The sequence below is a fragment of the Schistocerca cancellata genome, chromosome 2 (genome assembly GCF_023864275.1).
Source record: "Schistocerca cancellata isolate TAMUIC-IGC-003103 chromosome 2, iqSchCanc2.1, whole genome shotgun sequence".
Taxonomy (NCBI): domain Eukaryota; kingdom Metazoa; phylum Arthropoda; class Insecta; order Orthoptera; family Acrididae; genus Schistocerca; species Schistocerca cancellata.
This window is the reverse complement of record NC_064627.1, coordinates 73,232,922-73,248,856: the sequence shown is the minus strand read 5'-3', so window position 1 is coordinate 73,248,856 and position 15,935 is coordinate 73,232,922. Positions and strand designations below refer to the sequence as shown.

At 48.3% G+C, this 15,935-nt stretch overlaps 1 protein-coding gene across 1 annotated transcript in view; it reads left to right on the top strand.

Moving 5' to 3' along the window:
* LOC126150913 (lens fiber major intrinsic protein-like) overlaps positions 1-15,935 on the top strand; it is a 143,596-nt gene that overhangs the window by 71,863 nt on the left and 55,798 nt on the right. Inside the window, exon 3 of the mRNA XM_049915907.1 lies at positions 13,502-13,692. Within this exon, the coding sequence (XP_049771864.1) occupies positions 13,502-13,692 (191 nt within the window). The remainder of the gene's footprint in view (positions 1-13,501; positions 13,693-15,935) is intronic.

Below are 15,935 nucleotides of genomic sequence, written 5' to 3'. Positions count from 1 at the left end.
AGCTAATTGTCCATGCTGCTGCAAACATCGTCGAACTGTTCGTGCAGATGGTTGTTGTCTTGCAAACGTCCCCATCTGTTGAGTCAGGGATCGAGACGTGGCTGCACGATCCGTTACAGCCATGCGGATAAGATGCATGTCATCTCGACTGCTAATGATACGAGGCCGTTGGGATCCAGCACGGCGTTCCGTAGCTATTACCCTCCTGAAGCCACCGATTCCATATTCTGCTAACAGTCACTGGATCTCGACCTACGCGAGCAGCAATGTCGCGATATGATAAACCGCAATCGCGATAGGCTACAATCTGACCATTATCAAAGTCGGAAATTTGATGGTACGCGTTTCGCCTCCTTAAACGAGGAATCACAACAACGTTTCACCAGGCAACGCCGGTCAACTGCTGTTTGTGTATGAGAAATCGGTTGGAAACTTTCCTCATGTCAGCACGTTATAGGTGTCGCCACCGACGCCAACCTTGTGTGAATGCTCTGAAAAGCTAATCATTTGCGTATCACAGCATCTTCTTCCTGTCGGTTAAATTTCGCGTCTGTAGCACGTCATCTTCGTTGTGTAGCAATTTTAATGGCCAGTAGTGTAATTTTGAGCTGTAGATTAATCATGGGCGTTGACACAACGTTGTAGCGACTGGACATCGACGTGAGGCATGTGTGACATATGTATGTAACACATGTGTGATGCGCCAGATCGCTCAGATACTTTTGGGCAAAAAAATATGACAAACATCCGAGCACTCAACTATGACGGGGAGCATATTGCTCAAAAGCAGTGGGTGTCGTTTCATCCTCGAAGAACAGACAGCAAATGACAACACTCTCACAAAGTAAAATTGCTGAAAGGGTAGGGAATTGAATTTCCATGCAAGTAACAAGCAGCATGGTGACGTCGGCGAGTGGGGGGATGGAGGTTCACTGTGCAAGGGGCGGGGGATGGGGGAGGGGAGGAAAGCGTGGCCTTCAGAGGGCAGTGACATGACAGTGTCAGAATTCCAGGAGCGATGACGTCATGGCCTTGTGCATGTCGCCACATGCGATGATGTCAGAATTCCAGGTATGCTGCTGCTGGTGTCATCAGAAACAGTCCATCGCCTGACGTGAACTCTCCTTGATCCTCTACCTATACATGATATAATTAATACAGTAAGGTACACACACTATTAATGCAAGAAAAAACCGAAGTACAAGGATCTTTTCAGTTACTGAGTTACACTACATTGGTTGCGGAAACGATTCATTATGGTAACACAAGGAAAGTGAGGACGGTACTATACACACAGTAGGTTCACTGGTTCTACGTTAGACAAGATAGCCCATCGAGAAGCTCGAATATAAATAACCATGAAGCAAAAGATAATAAGGGGATGCTGAGAATCCGCATGGGCTGTGTCTTATAATAGAAACACCCAAAAATTGACGAACGAAACCCCCAATTTATAAAACAACAGCAAGCAAAATCCGTTCTGCATCGTACAGAGAAGCAAGAAAACAACGAAAAACCATCTAGTTGGCGTGGAGCACATCTCAGTTGACTTCCAGCACGTCGTCAATGAGAAAAGATTACCCATCAAAATCTGTTAACTTGACACAGTAAATTATCCAGAATACTGAATGGGCGTCATAGCAGTATGAGTGAGGCACACATTTCACTAATTTAAATTGTAATAACCGAAATACTACAGGATTCTGTGTTCATGTAACACCTCAAAGCTTCTGCAGAAGGCATTACTAGATCCTGTATGACTGACACAGTCAGTATACACTATGTGATCAAAACAATCCGGACACCTGACTGAAAATAACTTACAAGTTCGTGGCGCCCTCTATCGGTAATGCTGGAATTCAATATGGTGTGGCCCACCCTTAGCCTTTATGACAGCTTCCACTCTCCCAGGCATACGCTCAGCCAGGTGCTGGAAGGTTTCTTGGGGAATGGCAGCGCATTCTTCACGGAGTGCTGCACCGAGGAGAGGTATCGATGTCGGTCGGTGAGGCATGGCACGAATTCGGCGTTCCAAAACATTACAAAGGTGTTCTACAGGATTCAGGTCAGGACGCTGTGCAGGCCAGTCCATTACAGGGATGTTGTTGTCGTGTAAGCACTCCGCCACAGGCCGGCATTATGAACAAGTGCTCGATCGTGCTGAAAGATGCAATCACCATCCCCGAATTGCGCTTCGACAGTGAGAAACAAGAAGGTGCTTAAAACATCAATGTAGGGGAGGTACTGGCAGAAGTACAGCTGTGAGGACGGGGCGTGAGTCGTGCTTGGATAGCTCAGATGCTAGAGCACTTTCCCGCGAAAGGCAAAGGTCCCGAGTTCGAGTCTCGGTCCGGCACACAGCTTTAATCTGCCAGGAAGTTTCAGTTCCTGCATTGTTTATGAATTTGTTTCATAGACATTGCTGTTCAAGTGTCCCGACAGGAAAAATCACATGTTGTTAGATCTGAAGAACGTGGTGGCATTTTGCTGACATTTCGTTCGTAAGTGAAGACGGCATGGACTCGTTCAAGGAACACCTTATATGTGTGACATGTTCGCCCATCTTGCTAGAAGAAGAAGTATTGTCTTTCATGTTCAGTGAGTTGAGCAGAAAAGCCGGCAAGGGTGGCCGAGCAGTTCCAGGCGCTACAGTCTGGAACCGCGCGGCCGCTGCAGTCGCAGGTTCGAATCCTGTGTCGGGCATGGATGTGTGTGATCTCCTTAGGTTAGTTAGGTTTAAGTAGTTCTAAGTTATAGGGGACTGATGACCACAGCAGTTAAGTCCCATAGTGCTCAGAGCCATTTGAGCCATTTGAGCAGAAAATGTGCCAAACTTTCCATATGTGCAACCGCGTTGACTGTTGACGGTAGTGTCCAATGATACATGTTCCAGTAACTCCGCACCAAACGCCGATTTTTTCATCATGGAGTGGTTGCTGACACATAATGTGAGGGTTCTCTATTGCCCAGTACATCGTGTTCTCTGAATTCACATAACCGGCAAGACAAAAGCATGATTCACCACTCATGATGTGATAGAAAGCGTTTAACAAGCCATCGTTGATGTTATTCAAAAGAGAAGTGCAGTGATCTACACATTTCTGGCTATCATCCTCCTGTAATTGCTGCACAACCGTCACACAATATGCCTCCAGATTAAGACTTTTCAATATCCGCTGGCAGCTTTTCCCACTTATATGCCTCTGTTGGGTCAATTTACATGTAAGACTTTTTTGGGCTCTGAATAACTGTTCTGCAAATGTCCGTAACAACTTCTGGTGTGCGAACTGAAGAAATTTTTGGTCGTTTTACATTTTGCACAGATCCGTAGGTGCATCAGTTTTTATACAGACTGTATTGCTCTCTTCGCCGGTAGTCCTCTATCCGAATTGTTGATCTTGGAAATTTCGCGAGTTCCCTTAATCGAACCCGTTTTCTCATATGCATCCACAATCCGAATTCTTTCTTCTGTTGAGAAAGTCGTTCTGCATGTCGTAAAGAGAAGCGTCTAACTTCACTGATGAAAGAAACTAAAATGCTGAGAGAAGAATGGTAACGACCGATTATTGCATAAAACTGCCTATTGTTGTAGCTGTTTACGAAGGGGTACCCAGAAAACACCAGAATTATTTTTCAAAAGTTATATATTTTCAAACTGTTTACAAAACAACCTTATCCCCTTCAAAATACTCTCAATTACAACTAATACGTTTGTCCCACCAGTGCTTCCACTAATCGAACATTTTTGTAGTGATCTTCAGAAATGTCTGACAGCTCCTCCCTCGGTTTTTTCTTCTCTTTTTCAGTGTTGTCAAATCGGTTTCTTTTCGTGCCCATTTTCATACGTGGAAATAAGAAAAAGTCGCACCGATTCAGGTCAGGCGAGTAACGTACGTGGGGTAGCGGAACCATACCATTATTAGCCAAAACCTGTGTAACAGAGAGGGCTTTGTATGCAGGTGCATTGCCTTGCTCGCCATGTCGCTATTTTTAAATCGAGTAAACCACTCGTACACTTGAGGTTTTGCTATAGCGCCATCTTGCTAAGCTGTTTTCAACATTAAAACAGTTCGAGCAACATTTTTACCGAGCAGAAAACAAAATTTCACAGCTGCATATTGTCCACTTGAACTTGCCATCATAATTACCTAAACAAGAGCAAAGCAACGATAACAAAACAATCACTGCAGAAGATGAACAGAACAAGCCAGGCGTCACTGAACCGGCAATGTGTTGTGCTACACACGCCTAGCGGCAGATATGTGTTGTACGCAAGCTCCGCCCACGTCAATGTTAATCCGTTCAGCCGTGCTGCGGCTCGCGTTGGTGCTGTTGTAGGTTTCCGTCGTCTGTTGGAGGCCAGACTGTATCGTTTAGTTGACATGGTTGCGGTTGTTTGTATTCTTCTTGTGTTGACTGGCGCCACTTGATTTCACAAGTGTTACCTATCCGCTAGTGGCAGCTTCGGCATTATACATATGTAGTAACTGTGGCCCTATCTTTGGGGTGACGTCGTTGTTCTTCCGGGTGAGCAGTTCGGTTGGGGACTCCGGAGGAGCCAAGAGGTCAGTGCGAGGAACACGCCAGGACCGCTGGCGGCACGCATGCACTGCCGGATGGAAGGGCTGTGGCCGCGAGGGTACACGACCTACTCGTCAACCGGATCCAACAAGCTTTAAGTTGAGTGGATTTTAATCCGTGTAGTGAAACCTCCACCATTGTGATATCTCGCGTTTGCCGGCCGGTGTGGCCGAGCGGTTCTAGGCGCTGCAGTCTGGAACCGCGCGACCGCTACGGTCGCAGGTTCGAATCCTGCCTCGGGCATGGATGTGTGTGATGTCCTTAGGTTAGTTAGGTTTAAGTAGTTCTAAGTTCTAGGGGACTGATAACCTTAGAAGTTGAGTTGCTGCTCGCAGTGTCGCCGAGACGAAGAGCAGCGACTGGAGTGCTTGGGGAAGGCGGATCTAATTAGCTTTCCTCTAGTTCTTGTTACTAATTGCGTATTACTATTTGTTAAGTTCAATCAGCGGTATTTTTCATGTCTGGTGGCCGCTAACATCCCCATGACCTGCCCTGGAGGTTAGTATGTGTAACGGCAGCGTACGTTTCCTCGCCTTACCACTGCTGTCCGGTAAGGCGTGTAGTTGTGACAGTTTCCTTGATTTGTAGGTCGGTTGGTGTTTTTCTATTCTGATAGTAGTTGGTCCTTTCTCCTTTCGGACGCTCTAAACACAGCATTCTGAGGTCGTAGTGCTGACCGCCGGTTCCGGCTTTGGCGTGGTGCAATCAGGAAAATCAGAGAAGAACGTTCCGTTCCACCAAGGGCCGCGGACGGAGTAGACAGAGACGGACGCCGGGACTCGAACCCCGCGCACGCGTCCCCCCCACCACCGGCCGATCCAGGCGCATCGGGCGATTCGGCGGGCGCGTGATTGGCCGGCCGCGGGAAGCGAACAGAGGTCCAGTAGGGATAGAAGCCCGCGAGCGACGATACCCCCCGTCGAAGCGGTCAACCGCTGTCGATAAAAAGCGCGTCTTGTCGTTGCCGCGGGCCGCGTCGTCGGCCGTCTCGAGCGCCCCAGCTGCCGCAGAGCCAGGCTCTGCTCCCCCCGAGAGTAGGGAAATTGTGGGCCAGGACCTGGAGGCCGGCCGCGGAACCGCAGAAAAGGTTTCCGCCGCCGCCGTCCAGACCTCCGCGTCCACGATCATAGTAGGGCCAGCAATGCAGCCGGGAAACCTAACGGTGCCAACGAAGGCTGTAACTGGCATCCCTCTGGCAGCGCCCCCCCTCCCCGCTCCGGACATGGAAAATAACACAGCAAATAATGCCATCCTACACAGAACACCAACAACCTCATACATCGTCAGTACTTGTAATCCCACCCCTCCCTCCCCTCTCCTAAGTCCGCTCCTGCTTGCTAGCACCACCAAAACCCTTGCCTCATACATTGTTTCCCTGAATAAAAGCAAGCAGACGCCCCGTCAGCCGATCGCAATCCTCCCCAAACCCACCACCTCTACCCAGCCCTCCACCAGATCCAAATACCTAAAATCCCCCCCCCCCCCCACACAAGTCCACCACATCCAAGCAGCGGAGTGTAAAGAAGGACAGGAAGGAGAAGCACACCAAGGGGAAGAAGCAATCCACCACCCCTACCCCAACCACTTCCACACCCTCTGAGGAGCCTGCGCCCCCGACAGCACCTGTCGTCGCACTGGGAGGGGACCAGGAAACACCGGCACTGGAAGGGAACCCTGTTACCGGGCAGGACTCGGATGGTTTCGTGCTGGCGAAGAAAACGTTTCGCCAGCCGAGGCTTCCGCCAGCCCGGGGAGTGGAACCCACCCCGAACAGATTTCAGGCGGTTGCTGATGAGCCAGAGACAACAGAAAACACAACACAAACACAGAACCAAGTCGCCCACCATCTCCCCCCGATTGTCGCAGAGTTTCCTCAAGTTGCTGAAGACAGAAATCGGGGGAGGCAGTTTCCAGGCAAAACCCGCCGGTGGAGACAAAAATAAAAGTCACAGTACACACACTCGAACACTATAACACAGTCAAAACACTATTCAACACAAGAAACATACCTCACTACACATTCCCCACAACAAAAACACGAAACAGGAACATAGTTATTAGAGACCTTCCAAGACGACTGTCCCCCCAGGCAATCAAAACAGACTTGACTGCCCAGGGGTACGTCGTCAAGGTGGTCCAGCGGATGGGCAGCACAGACAGCAAGTGGCCGCTGCACCAGGTAACACTTCCTGACATACCGCAAAACAAGAGGGAGATTAAGATGGTCCTGGCTGTGCCTGTCACCACGGAGCCGCTGCGCCGTAAAAACAAGACGGTGCAATGCTTCAGGTGTCAGGGCCTGAACCACATCGCTGCTCACTGCACCATGCCAGTGAGATGCAGGAAGTGCGCCGAGGCCCACGACACTAGGACATGCACACTGAAACACACGGACCCGCAAATAAGGTGCGCGCTGTGTGGCGAAAACCACACAGCGGGTTACCAAGGTTGTGAGGTCCACAAAAGACACTCACAGCAGGCAAAGGGCGCAAAGGCCGCCCCCCACACACGTAAACAAAACACGACAGACCCAACCAGACACACAAGAAAACAAAATACAACAACACACACAGACAAGGCCTGGGTAAAACCAAGACCGGACACACCCAGGGCAACCTATGCTGAAGTGGTTTCTCCTCCGAGGAACCATGAAAGCGTGGCCCTGTCACCACAACACCAATCACAGTCACAAGGACAACACCGGGAAATACACAACAACAATGACCAGGTTCACCAAGACAGAGGAAGCTCTAGGGAACACCACACACAGTCCCCACCCACGGATCAGTTGTTAGGCGTTATGGTGCAGACCATGAACCTCGTCATGGAAATGATGAAGGAATTCAGGGAAGCCCAGAAGCAGATCACACAGATCCTAGCTGCCCTTCAGGCAACAGTCCAGCAGTCGCTCCCCTCTGCGACTTCCTCAGTAGTTTCAAAACCACATCATGGATAGACGACCAAACATCCAAGGCCTGACAATGTGCGTCTTTAACGCAGACGGATCAAGAGGTCGAGTTCAGAGAACTCATGAAGGAGTTCTCCATCGACATATGCATGATGGGGGAAACCCACCTAAAACCGGGAATAAAAGCGACAGTTCCCAACTACGTTAGCTACCGCAAAGACAGGCCAACCCAAGGCGGAGGAGTGGCCATATACGTAAAAAGATGGATCCCCCACCACCAGGTATTCTTACCAGCTACCAATAAAATCGAAGCAGTGGCGGTGGAAGTAGCCACTGCCACTGGACCCCTAACAATCGCTGCAATCTACCGACCCCCACAAGACCAGATAGATGAGGAAGACATAGCCCTCTAGGGCAAATTGAAGGCAAACTCATAATAGGGGGCGACTTCAATGCCAAACATCCTGATTGGAATTCTAGAGTAACCTCCAGAGCAGGCGCCAGACTGCAAGAACTAGCGCGCAACCACCATTTCGAAACATGGGGTCCAGTCGAGCCCACACATTTTCCAAAAAATGGAGGCAGGCCCGACGTGTTAGACATAGCTCTCACCAGGAGGATTACGGGGTTTGTGACCGCAAGGACAATCAACAGAATGTCCTCCGACCACAACCCAGTGATTCTAGAGGTCGACGTGGGAGAATTGGTAGCACTCCCCCGGTACCAGACGTCTTACAAACGTACAAACTGGGAGCGATACCGAGAAACTGTCGCCTCTGATATCGCTCGCGCTCCGCCACCTACTGCCGAAACAGTAGAACAAGCGCTACAAGACCTAACAGGTACCATCCTGCAGGCAGCAGAAGAGGCCACCCCTCCACAAAGGGATGGCCCGCCGCCGCAAATACAGCTCCCGGAACACTTGCTAGCTCAAATTCGACATAAGAACAGAGTGGCAAAAGAGTGGAAGATTACCAGAAACCAGACCACAAGGAGACTGCTCAATCGTCTACAGAGAGAGTTGAAGGTAGCGCTCAATGAGCACAGAAACCAGCAATGGCAAAACCGCCTCACAGCCCTCAAAGTAGAAGATCACACACTTTGGCAAGCAACCAAACAATTCACAAAAAGACGCGCCAGGATGCCGCCACTGCACGGCGAGCGGGGTATGGCCTACAGCCATGCTGAAAAGGCCAACGCCCTCGCCGACACTTTCGAGAAGCAGTTCCAAGCGGCAGAACCCCAGGATGACGAGCAAGAAAAGAGTGGTCCGTCGTCAACTGGCTGTCTTCCTCAATGCTGAGGAGGACCCAGAAGACGAACCCACAGTTTTTGCCCCTGAAGACGTGGCAAAAGTAATTAGGTCTCTCCCCTCCAAAAAGGCGCCAGGACATGACAGTGTCACCAACCAGTTGGTCAAAAACCTCCCACCCACGGCGATCGAACACCTAGCGAACGTCTTCAACGAGATTACTCGTACCCGCGAGTTCCCAGCTTGCTGGAAACACGCGGAAGTGGTCGCGATACACAAACCAGGAAAAGACCCTCTATTCCCGCAGCACTACAGGCCGATTAGCCTCTTGCCAACTCTCAGCAAGACCTATGAGCGCCTCCTGCTAAGACCCATACAAGAACATATTACCAGAGAGCAACTTCTGCCGGATTTCCAATTCGGATTTCGGCGGAACCACTCTGCCCCACAACAGATCATGAGAGAGGTTGAAGCAGCCACAGAGGGCTTCAACCAGAGAGGCTACTGCGGGATAGTGCTACTAGACGTAGCCAAAGCCTTTGACTCAGTATGGCATAGAGGGCTACTCTACAAATTGTACACACAAGGGTTCCCTGGGAGCATAGTTAAGCAGATCAAAAGCTATCTCTCGAACAGAACTTTCTCTGTCAAAGTAGAAACAGCCACCTCCACCAAGAGGCGTATTCGTGCTGGGGTGCCACAGGGATCGGTCCTGGGGCCCGTTTTGTACAGTCTGTACACTGCGGACACACCAACGGCCCCCCTGGTGCACACCGCTCAGTACGCTGACGATACAGCCTTCTACACAAGAAACGCGAGCAAGGACCTGGTCATCCGTAGGCTACAAAGGGTTCTAGATGACACAGAAACTTGGGCCCGTCGCTGGCGAATCACCATCAACTCCGTAAAGACGCAGGCAATGTTGATTACCCGTAGGCTCGGAAGGCGCGAACCTCCTCAACGACCCCCCCCCCCCCCCCCTCCTCCATCACCTAACCGGAACCCAACTCCCCTGGCGCAGAACCGCCACGTATCTTGGCGTAACCTTGGACTCTCGTCTTACGTGGAAACCCCACATAGACGAGGTCCATAGGAAGGTCTGCGCCAGAATTTCCATCCTGTACCCAATCCTCAACTCATCCAGCTCCCTTCACTGCTCAGTAGGAGTGAATGTATACCAGGCCCTGATCCGGCCAGTCATGGAATACGCGTGTCCTGTCTGGGGATACGCGGCGAAGCAGCACCTGGACAAACTCCAGAGGCAGCAGAACCGCGCCCTCAGGGGGGCACTGCGTTTACCACTTGGATTCCCCATTGACTATTTGCATGCCGCTGCTGAAATCCCACTCCTGAGAGAGCGTTTTCAAGACCTGGCAAGGGCCTTCTAGGAAGGTTCTTCTAGGTCGGGAAAGGCCCTCATCCACTCCCTAGGTCGGTATGACATGACCCGCGATAAACACAACCGCCCCATGACGATCTTCAGCGACTAAGTTGACGAGAAAATCCCAATATCCATTCCCAAATCCTACTCCTACCCAAATTACTACAACTATCTCGCCAAACCTCAGGCAAGTACCAGACACACACAGAACAATCATCACATCTCACAGACACCAAAAAGTACAGAAATAATCACACACACAAGTACACAGGGGAGTAAAAGCCGAAAGGCTACAAACTCCCCCTCACACTTCCCCAAAGAGGGGAAAGTAATAGATGAGAGCAGCAAGATATCCCTCGACACTTCGCCTGAAGATGATGGAGACGCATTCCATCGAAACGTTGCTACGACACGATGATGCTACTCTGCTGACATCCCGTCGACGTAGTTTGTATGTTGCAACAAGTTAAACAATTCTTAATTTATTGCCATTAAGGCCATCAGCCGCGAGTGTCGTTACTTATCTTAAAATTTTAATTTGGCAATTGTATTTTTTTGCAGCGAGCTTTAAGACTTTGGTCACTTGTTTTTTATATTTTAATATCTGTAATACTAAGTTGCAGCAAGTTTAATCAATTATTAATTTATTGCCATTAAGGCCTTCAGCCATGAAACAATTCTTAAATTATTGCCATTATTTTAATTTGTTGTTGATTTTAACCCTTTAATGGATGTGTAGCAGATCAGCTACAGACTTCATTTCTTCGATGTATCGTATACTGAGCAACATTTTGTAACAAATTCGTTATGTAGTTAAGTGTATATACTCTACCGCAGCTGCTAAGCTGCTAATAGTTCTTCATAGCGATCGTAAATGGCAGGATGAACTGAACCAGTTCGACAATCAGCTGTGTGGATGTGCTTTCACGCGTGTGTTTTGGCGGAAAGTAGAGACGGTTTTTTGTTGTTTTTGCACTGATTTGTGGATTCGAAAATTACTTTTTTGTTTTGAAAACGTAATTAGATATTGTGTAGACAACTAATTCGAGTATCTTTACGATAGATTTGAAATTAATTCTGTTTTTGTGTTTGCAGCGACTGTCAACGGTAACGCTTTGTTAATTTAATTTTAAAAAAATTTCAATATTTTTTTTCGTAATGTAGGCACTATAAACTAAACGTGGTAGTTTCTACAGCTTGAAATAAAAAATCGTGCATTTAAGGGTGATACGTGTTACAAACCGGATACAATAGAAAGGACCAGGCCCCTGTGCTTTTTTCTTTTATCACTCGTTTATTATATCAGAGAAATACATATTTTAAGACAAAATTTAACTACATGAAGTATTGCTCCCAGTAAATGTTAACGTAAGCAGTGACAAAACTTAGTTCTCTTAAAGGTTTCAGCTGGCAACAAATTTTAAGGAGGCAATGTAAGGTTTGTATCAGTTTAGCTCAAACACGTAGCTAGTGATTGAATCACGACACAGACACTTTAACAATTTCGGCAACAAATAAATAGCGTGAATTTGTACTCATAGTAACCAACTAATCGTCAGCCTTGCCACTGAATAGGCCATTTGGAACCAATTAGCAACACCCATCAACTAGAGGAGTTAATACCAACAGTCTTTAAATGTCTTTATGCCCATTAAATAAACAAACTTACAGTAATTAAATGAATAACAAATCAAACGCACTACGCTCCACTCAAACTCTTCAGTGGAAGCCAAGCCAAAATGAAGATTCCATTAACTGACTAGCACTGAGGTCACGCTAAAGCTCATCTCTGTGTTCCCAGACACACATGGGGCAAACTTATACAAGACAAGATTTTGAAGGGAGCACATCAGTGAAACCGGTAGTGGAGCTAACTCGTGCCACTGAAAATTAAGGTACTAGAGCGGGGCACAAGGTGGTATACAATAAAGTTGCCTTAGTGCTATACTGCGCTTCAAAATATTAATTCAAATGGCCAATTCAAAATTAAGTAACCAGCGTTAACTAACGAGGAGTGACAGCAGGTCGCTCGAAGGGATGACAACACTTAATTGAAAAGACGAATGCCGGAGGCGGCAGTAACATCAAACACGTTCTCCGAGTTTTAACCAGGAGTCACTTCCCTCTATAGAAGTAAATATTTAACCAAGCACAAGGAAGGATCCCGAAAGAGAAAATTCAAATAAAACCCCCAAAAGATTATAAAGGACAGGGAACCCCAACTATTCAAATTTAAAAGAATTAGCTCTCCCCAAAGGCAGTGTAAACGCTAAGGCCACACTTAAGAGGCTACCAAAATTGGTTACAAAAAGTCTTATACATTTGCTCCTTTTCTTTAAAAGAAACACAAGGCTGCTTAACTTCTGCTGGACGTCCGGTATGGCTCGTGTAGCATACACCAGGCAGAAACCGAAGCTAGGCGGTCGCAAGGCACGGCGAGCAAAATCGGGAGAGCAGACAGGCAGGCAGCCAACACATATCCTCCATCCTGAACCGGCAGACCGCGTACAACCAACTCCACGTATACGTGGTTGCTTCCGACCTCGTACCTCGCGGCGTCTCAGCAAGTAGCCCGAGCAAACGTCAACTGCCACTCGCCCCGCGAATGCGGAAAACAACAAGGCAAGCAGAGATAAGAAACATCGAAGGATCGTAATGGACATCCAAGAGACTGGCGCGCCACGGCTGAAAAGGTAAAATAAAATCCTGCCTACCTTGACCACCAGGTCTCATTTTTTTTTTTTTTTTAGTGCGGCGCGCTGTGGTTGAGCCGTGACGGTCTGCTTGAAACGTCCCCTTAGAACATTTATATACGACTGTGCTTAAACTGACACACAATATTTTTTTAGCGCAACGCAATCTGACTTTCAGAAATCCCTACAAAGGAATGGCCCTGACTAACATTAGCCTATACGTTTCACAAATCACTTACCTCACCGAAAATCTTCGTTACTCGAACTACTGCAATACAGCGAGCGCCACTACTGCCAGCTAAATAAAAGATTCAAACTACGGAAGTCACTAACTACTGATAGGGATAGTTAGCAAATGAAAGATTTTAATAGAGAACAAACACTGTATTTACCTTAATAATCATAATATATATAGCAGTTCAATTTCAAAACTCCGCCATCTCTCTCCCAACATCCACCACTGCTAGCGGCTCACCTCCAACTGCGCAACGCTACGCGCTGTTCACATCCAGCTGCCGCTGCCCAACACTACAATGGCAGACAACAATGCAAACTAGCCACAGACTGCACACAGCACAGCCAGTGATTTTCATATAGAGCGCTACGTAACGTTGCCAATAAGAAAACATAAACAGCCTACTTACATAAAGAAAACAAACAGCCTACTTACATGCTCTGTGCCGCAGGTGCAGCCCCGGCTGGTGGGCGGCGCCGGCTGGCGTCTGCGCTGTTCGCGGAGCTGCTGGGGACGGCGGCTCTGCTCTTCCTGGGCTGCACGGCCGGCGTGCGGGGCGTCGCGCAGCAGGGGCAGCAGCACGGGCCGGGCGACGTGGGCGCCGCCCTCGTGTCGGGCACCGCCGTCGCCGCCGTCATACAGGTCAGTGGCACGCCCTCCCCTCTGCGCGAGACTGTATCATCCGTGCCGTAGGTTAGCCTCGCTAGTGAGGTAAATTTCGGTCCAGTGCTGGAGTTGCTATTCTGTACACTACTGACGCCTGTTGCCGGTCTATTGTTCGTCTACTATACTGGCAGGAGGCGAGGTGTCCGTAAGGCCGTTCGTTCGGTTCGGTGTGCTTTGACTGCGGGCATAAAGCGTTATTTTAGAAATACTGACACGGAAAACTCGTCACTGCACCCGCCTCAGACGGCCCGGTCGACAGCCCGTAAAAACTGAACACAGGTCAAGCCTGAAAACAAGATGTAGGTGTGAAACTTTCTGGCAGATTAAAACTGTGTGCCGGACCGAGACTCTCTTGCCTTTCCTGGGCAAGAAGCTGTGAGGACGGGGCGTGAGTCGTGCTTGGGTAGCTCAGTTGGTAGAGGACTTGCCCACGAAAGGCGAAGGTCCGGATTTCGAGTGCCCCAGGCTGTGGTTAAGCCATGTCTCCGCAATATCCTTTCTTCCAGGAGTGCTAGTTCTGCAAGGTTCGCAGAAGAGCTTCTGTAAAGTTTGGAAGGTAGGAGACGAGATACTGGCAGACGTAAAGCTGTGAGGACGGGGTGTGAGTCGTGTTTGGGTAGCTCAGTCGGTAGAGCACTTGCCCGCCCAAGGCGAAGGTCCCGAGTTCGAGTGTCGGTCCGGCACACAGTTTTAATCTGCCAGGAAGTTTCATATCAGCGCACACTCCGCTGCAGAGTGAAAATCTCATTCAGAATGTAGGTGTGTTGGACTCTGAAATAAAAGGCAATAGAGAAACAGTGAACGGTCCAAGCTTAACAAGTGCAACATTGAGCGAAGAACTGATGCGGTGGCATTGTGATTAAGTGGTGGCAGTTTTGGAGTAAAAAGCTGCCGAGCCTTGTTCAAAGCTCCATTCCGCCTACTTTTTATTTCATTTTTTCCCTTTCCGCTGTATTCAGATTTGTGTCTGTGTCATACTGTAAGGGCGAGTTCGTGTGGCCGAGCGGTTCTAGGCGCTTCAGTCCGGAACCGCGCGGCTGCTACGCTCGCAGGTTCGAATCCTGCCTCGGGTATGGATGTGTGTGATCTCCTTGGGTTAGTTAGGTTTAAGTAGTTCCAAGTTCTAGGGGACTGATGACATCAGATCTTAAGTCCCATAGTGCTCAGAGCCATTTCAGCTGCCATAGTGTAACGTCTGTTTGCAACAGCGAGGTCTAAGCAAGGAACATAAAATGAAAGTTGATTCTGCACAACTACTCTATTATCAGCCCAAAGAAAGTGGTTTTCGAATGGGAACTGCAAATCTTTGATGACAAAAAAGAAATGTGCGAAATCTTATGGAACTTAACTGCTAAGGTCATCAGTCCCTAAGCTTACGCACTACTTAACCTAAATTATTCTAAGGACAAACACACACACACCCATGCCCGAGGGAGGACTCGAACCTCCGCCGGGATCAGCCGCACAGTCCATGACTGCAGCGCCCCAGACCGCTCAACTAATCCCGCGCTGCTTTGATGACAAGGCGACAAGTCAGCCGAATCCTCCACCGGAAAACACGTCTGGTGTGTCATACACGGCATTAATGACAGTATGTGTGTCACATAATATGAGCTAATTTGTATGCCTGGTGAGTGAGTGAGACCTTGCCCGATTTAGGTGTTCGTATTAATGTGAATATGATCACTCCCAAGGAAATGAAAGCATAACCGTTTGTCACATAAGCTGCAACAAAAAAAAACTCAACAGTTTCACAATCACACAGTTTCTTTGTGCTCTGTCGAAACGTCTGTTTTAACGTTTTTGAACTTGCGGTCCTTTTTTTGGAAATGTCGACCCTTGAATTTCTTTGTTGTAACAAAGTTCACATCTGTTTACTTGTTGTCTTCATTTCTGTCACACGTCTTGCGGCACCTCGCCTGTTATCACTATTTATCACATTTACTTGTGACGGTAATGTATTCTAACCACACGACTTATATTCTATAACCAATATATAGTCTGACAACTGCCGAGACTACAGAAAGAGAACATACATTTCAATGACGATATAATCAGTTCGTAAAGTTGTAAAATAAATAAATAAGTAAATGGCATTGTGAGGTTTAGAACCCACCTCGCCTACTTCAACACTGTGACCACTGATCACGACACAGTCGCCATCACTCTCTACTCAATGTTGCATTGGTTATTGCTGGACTGTTCAACGTTTCTATTTT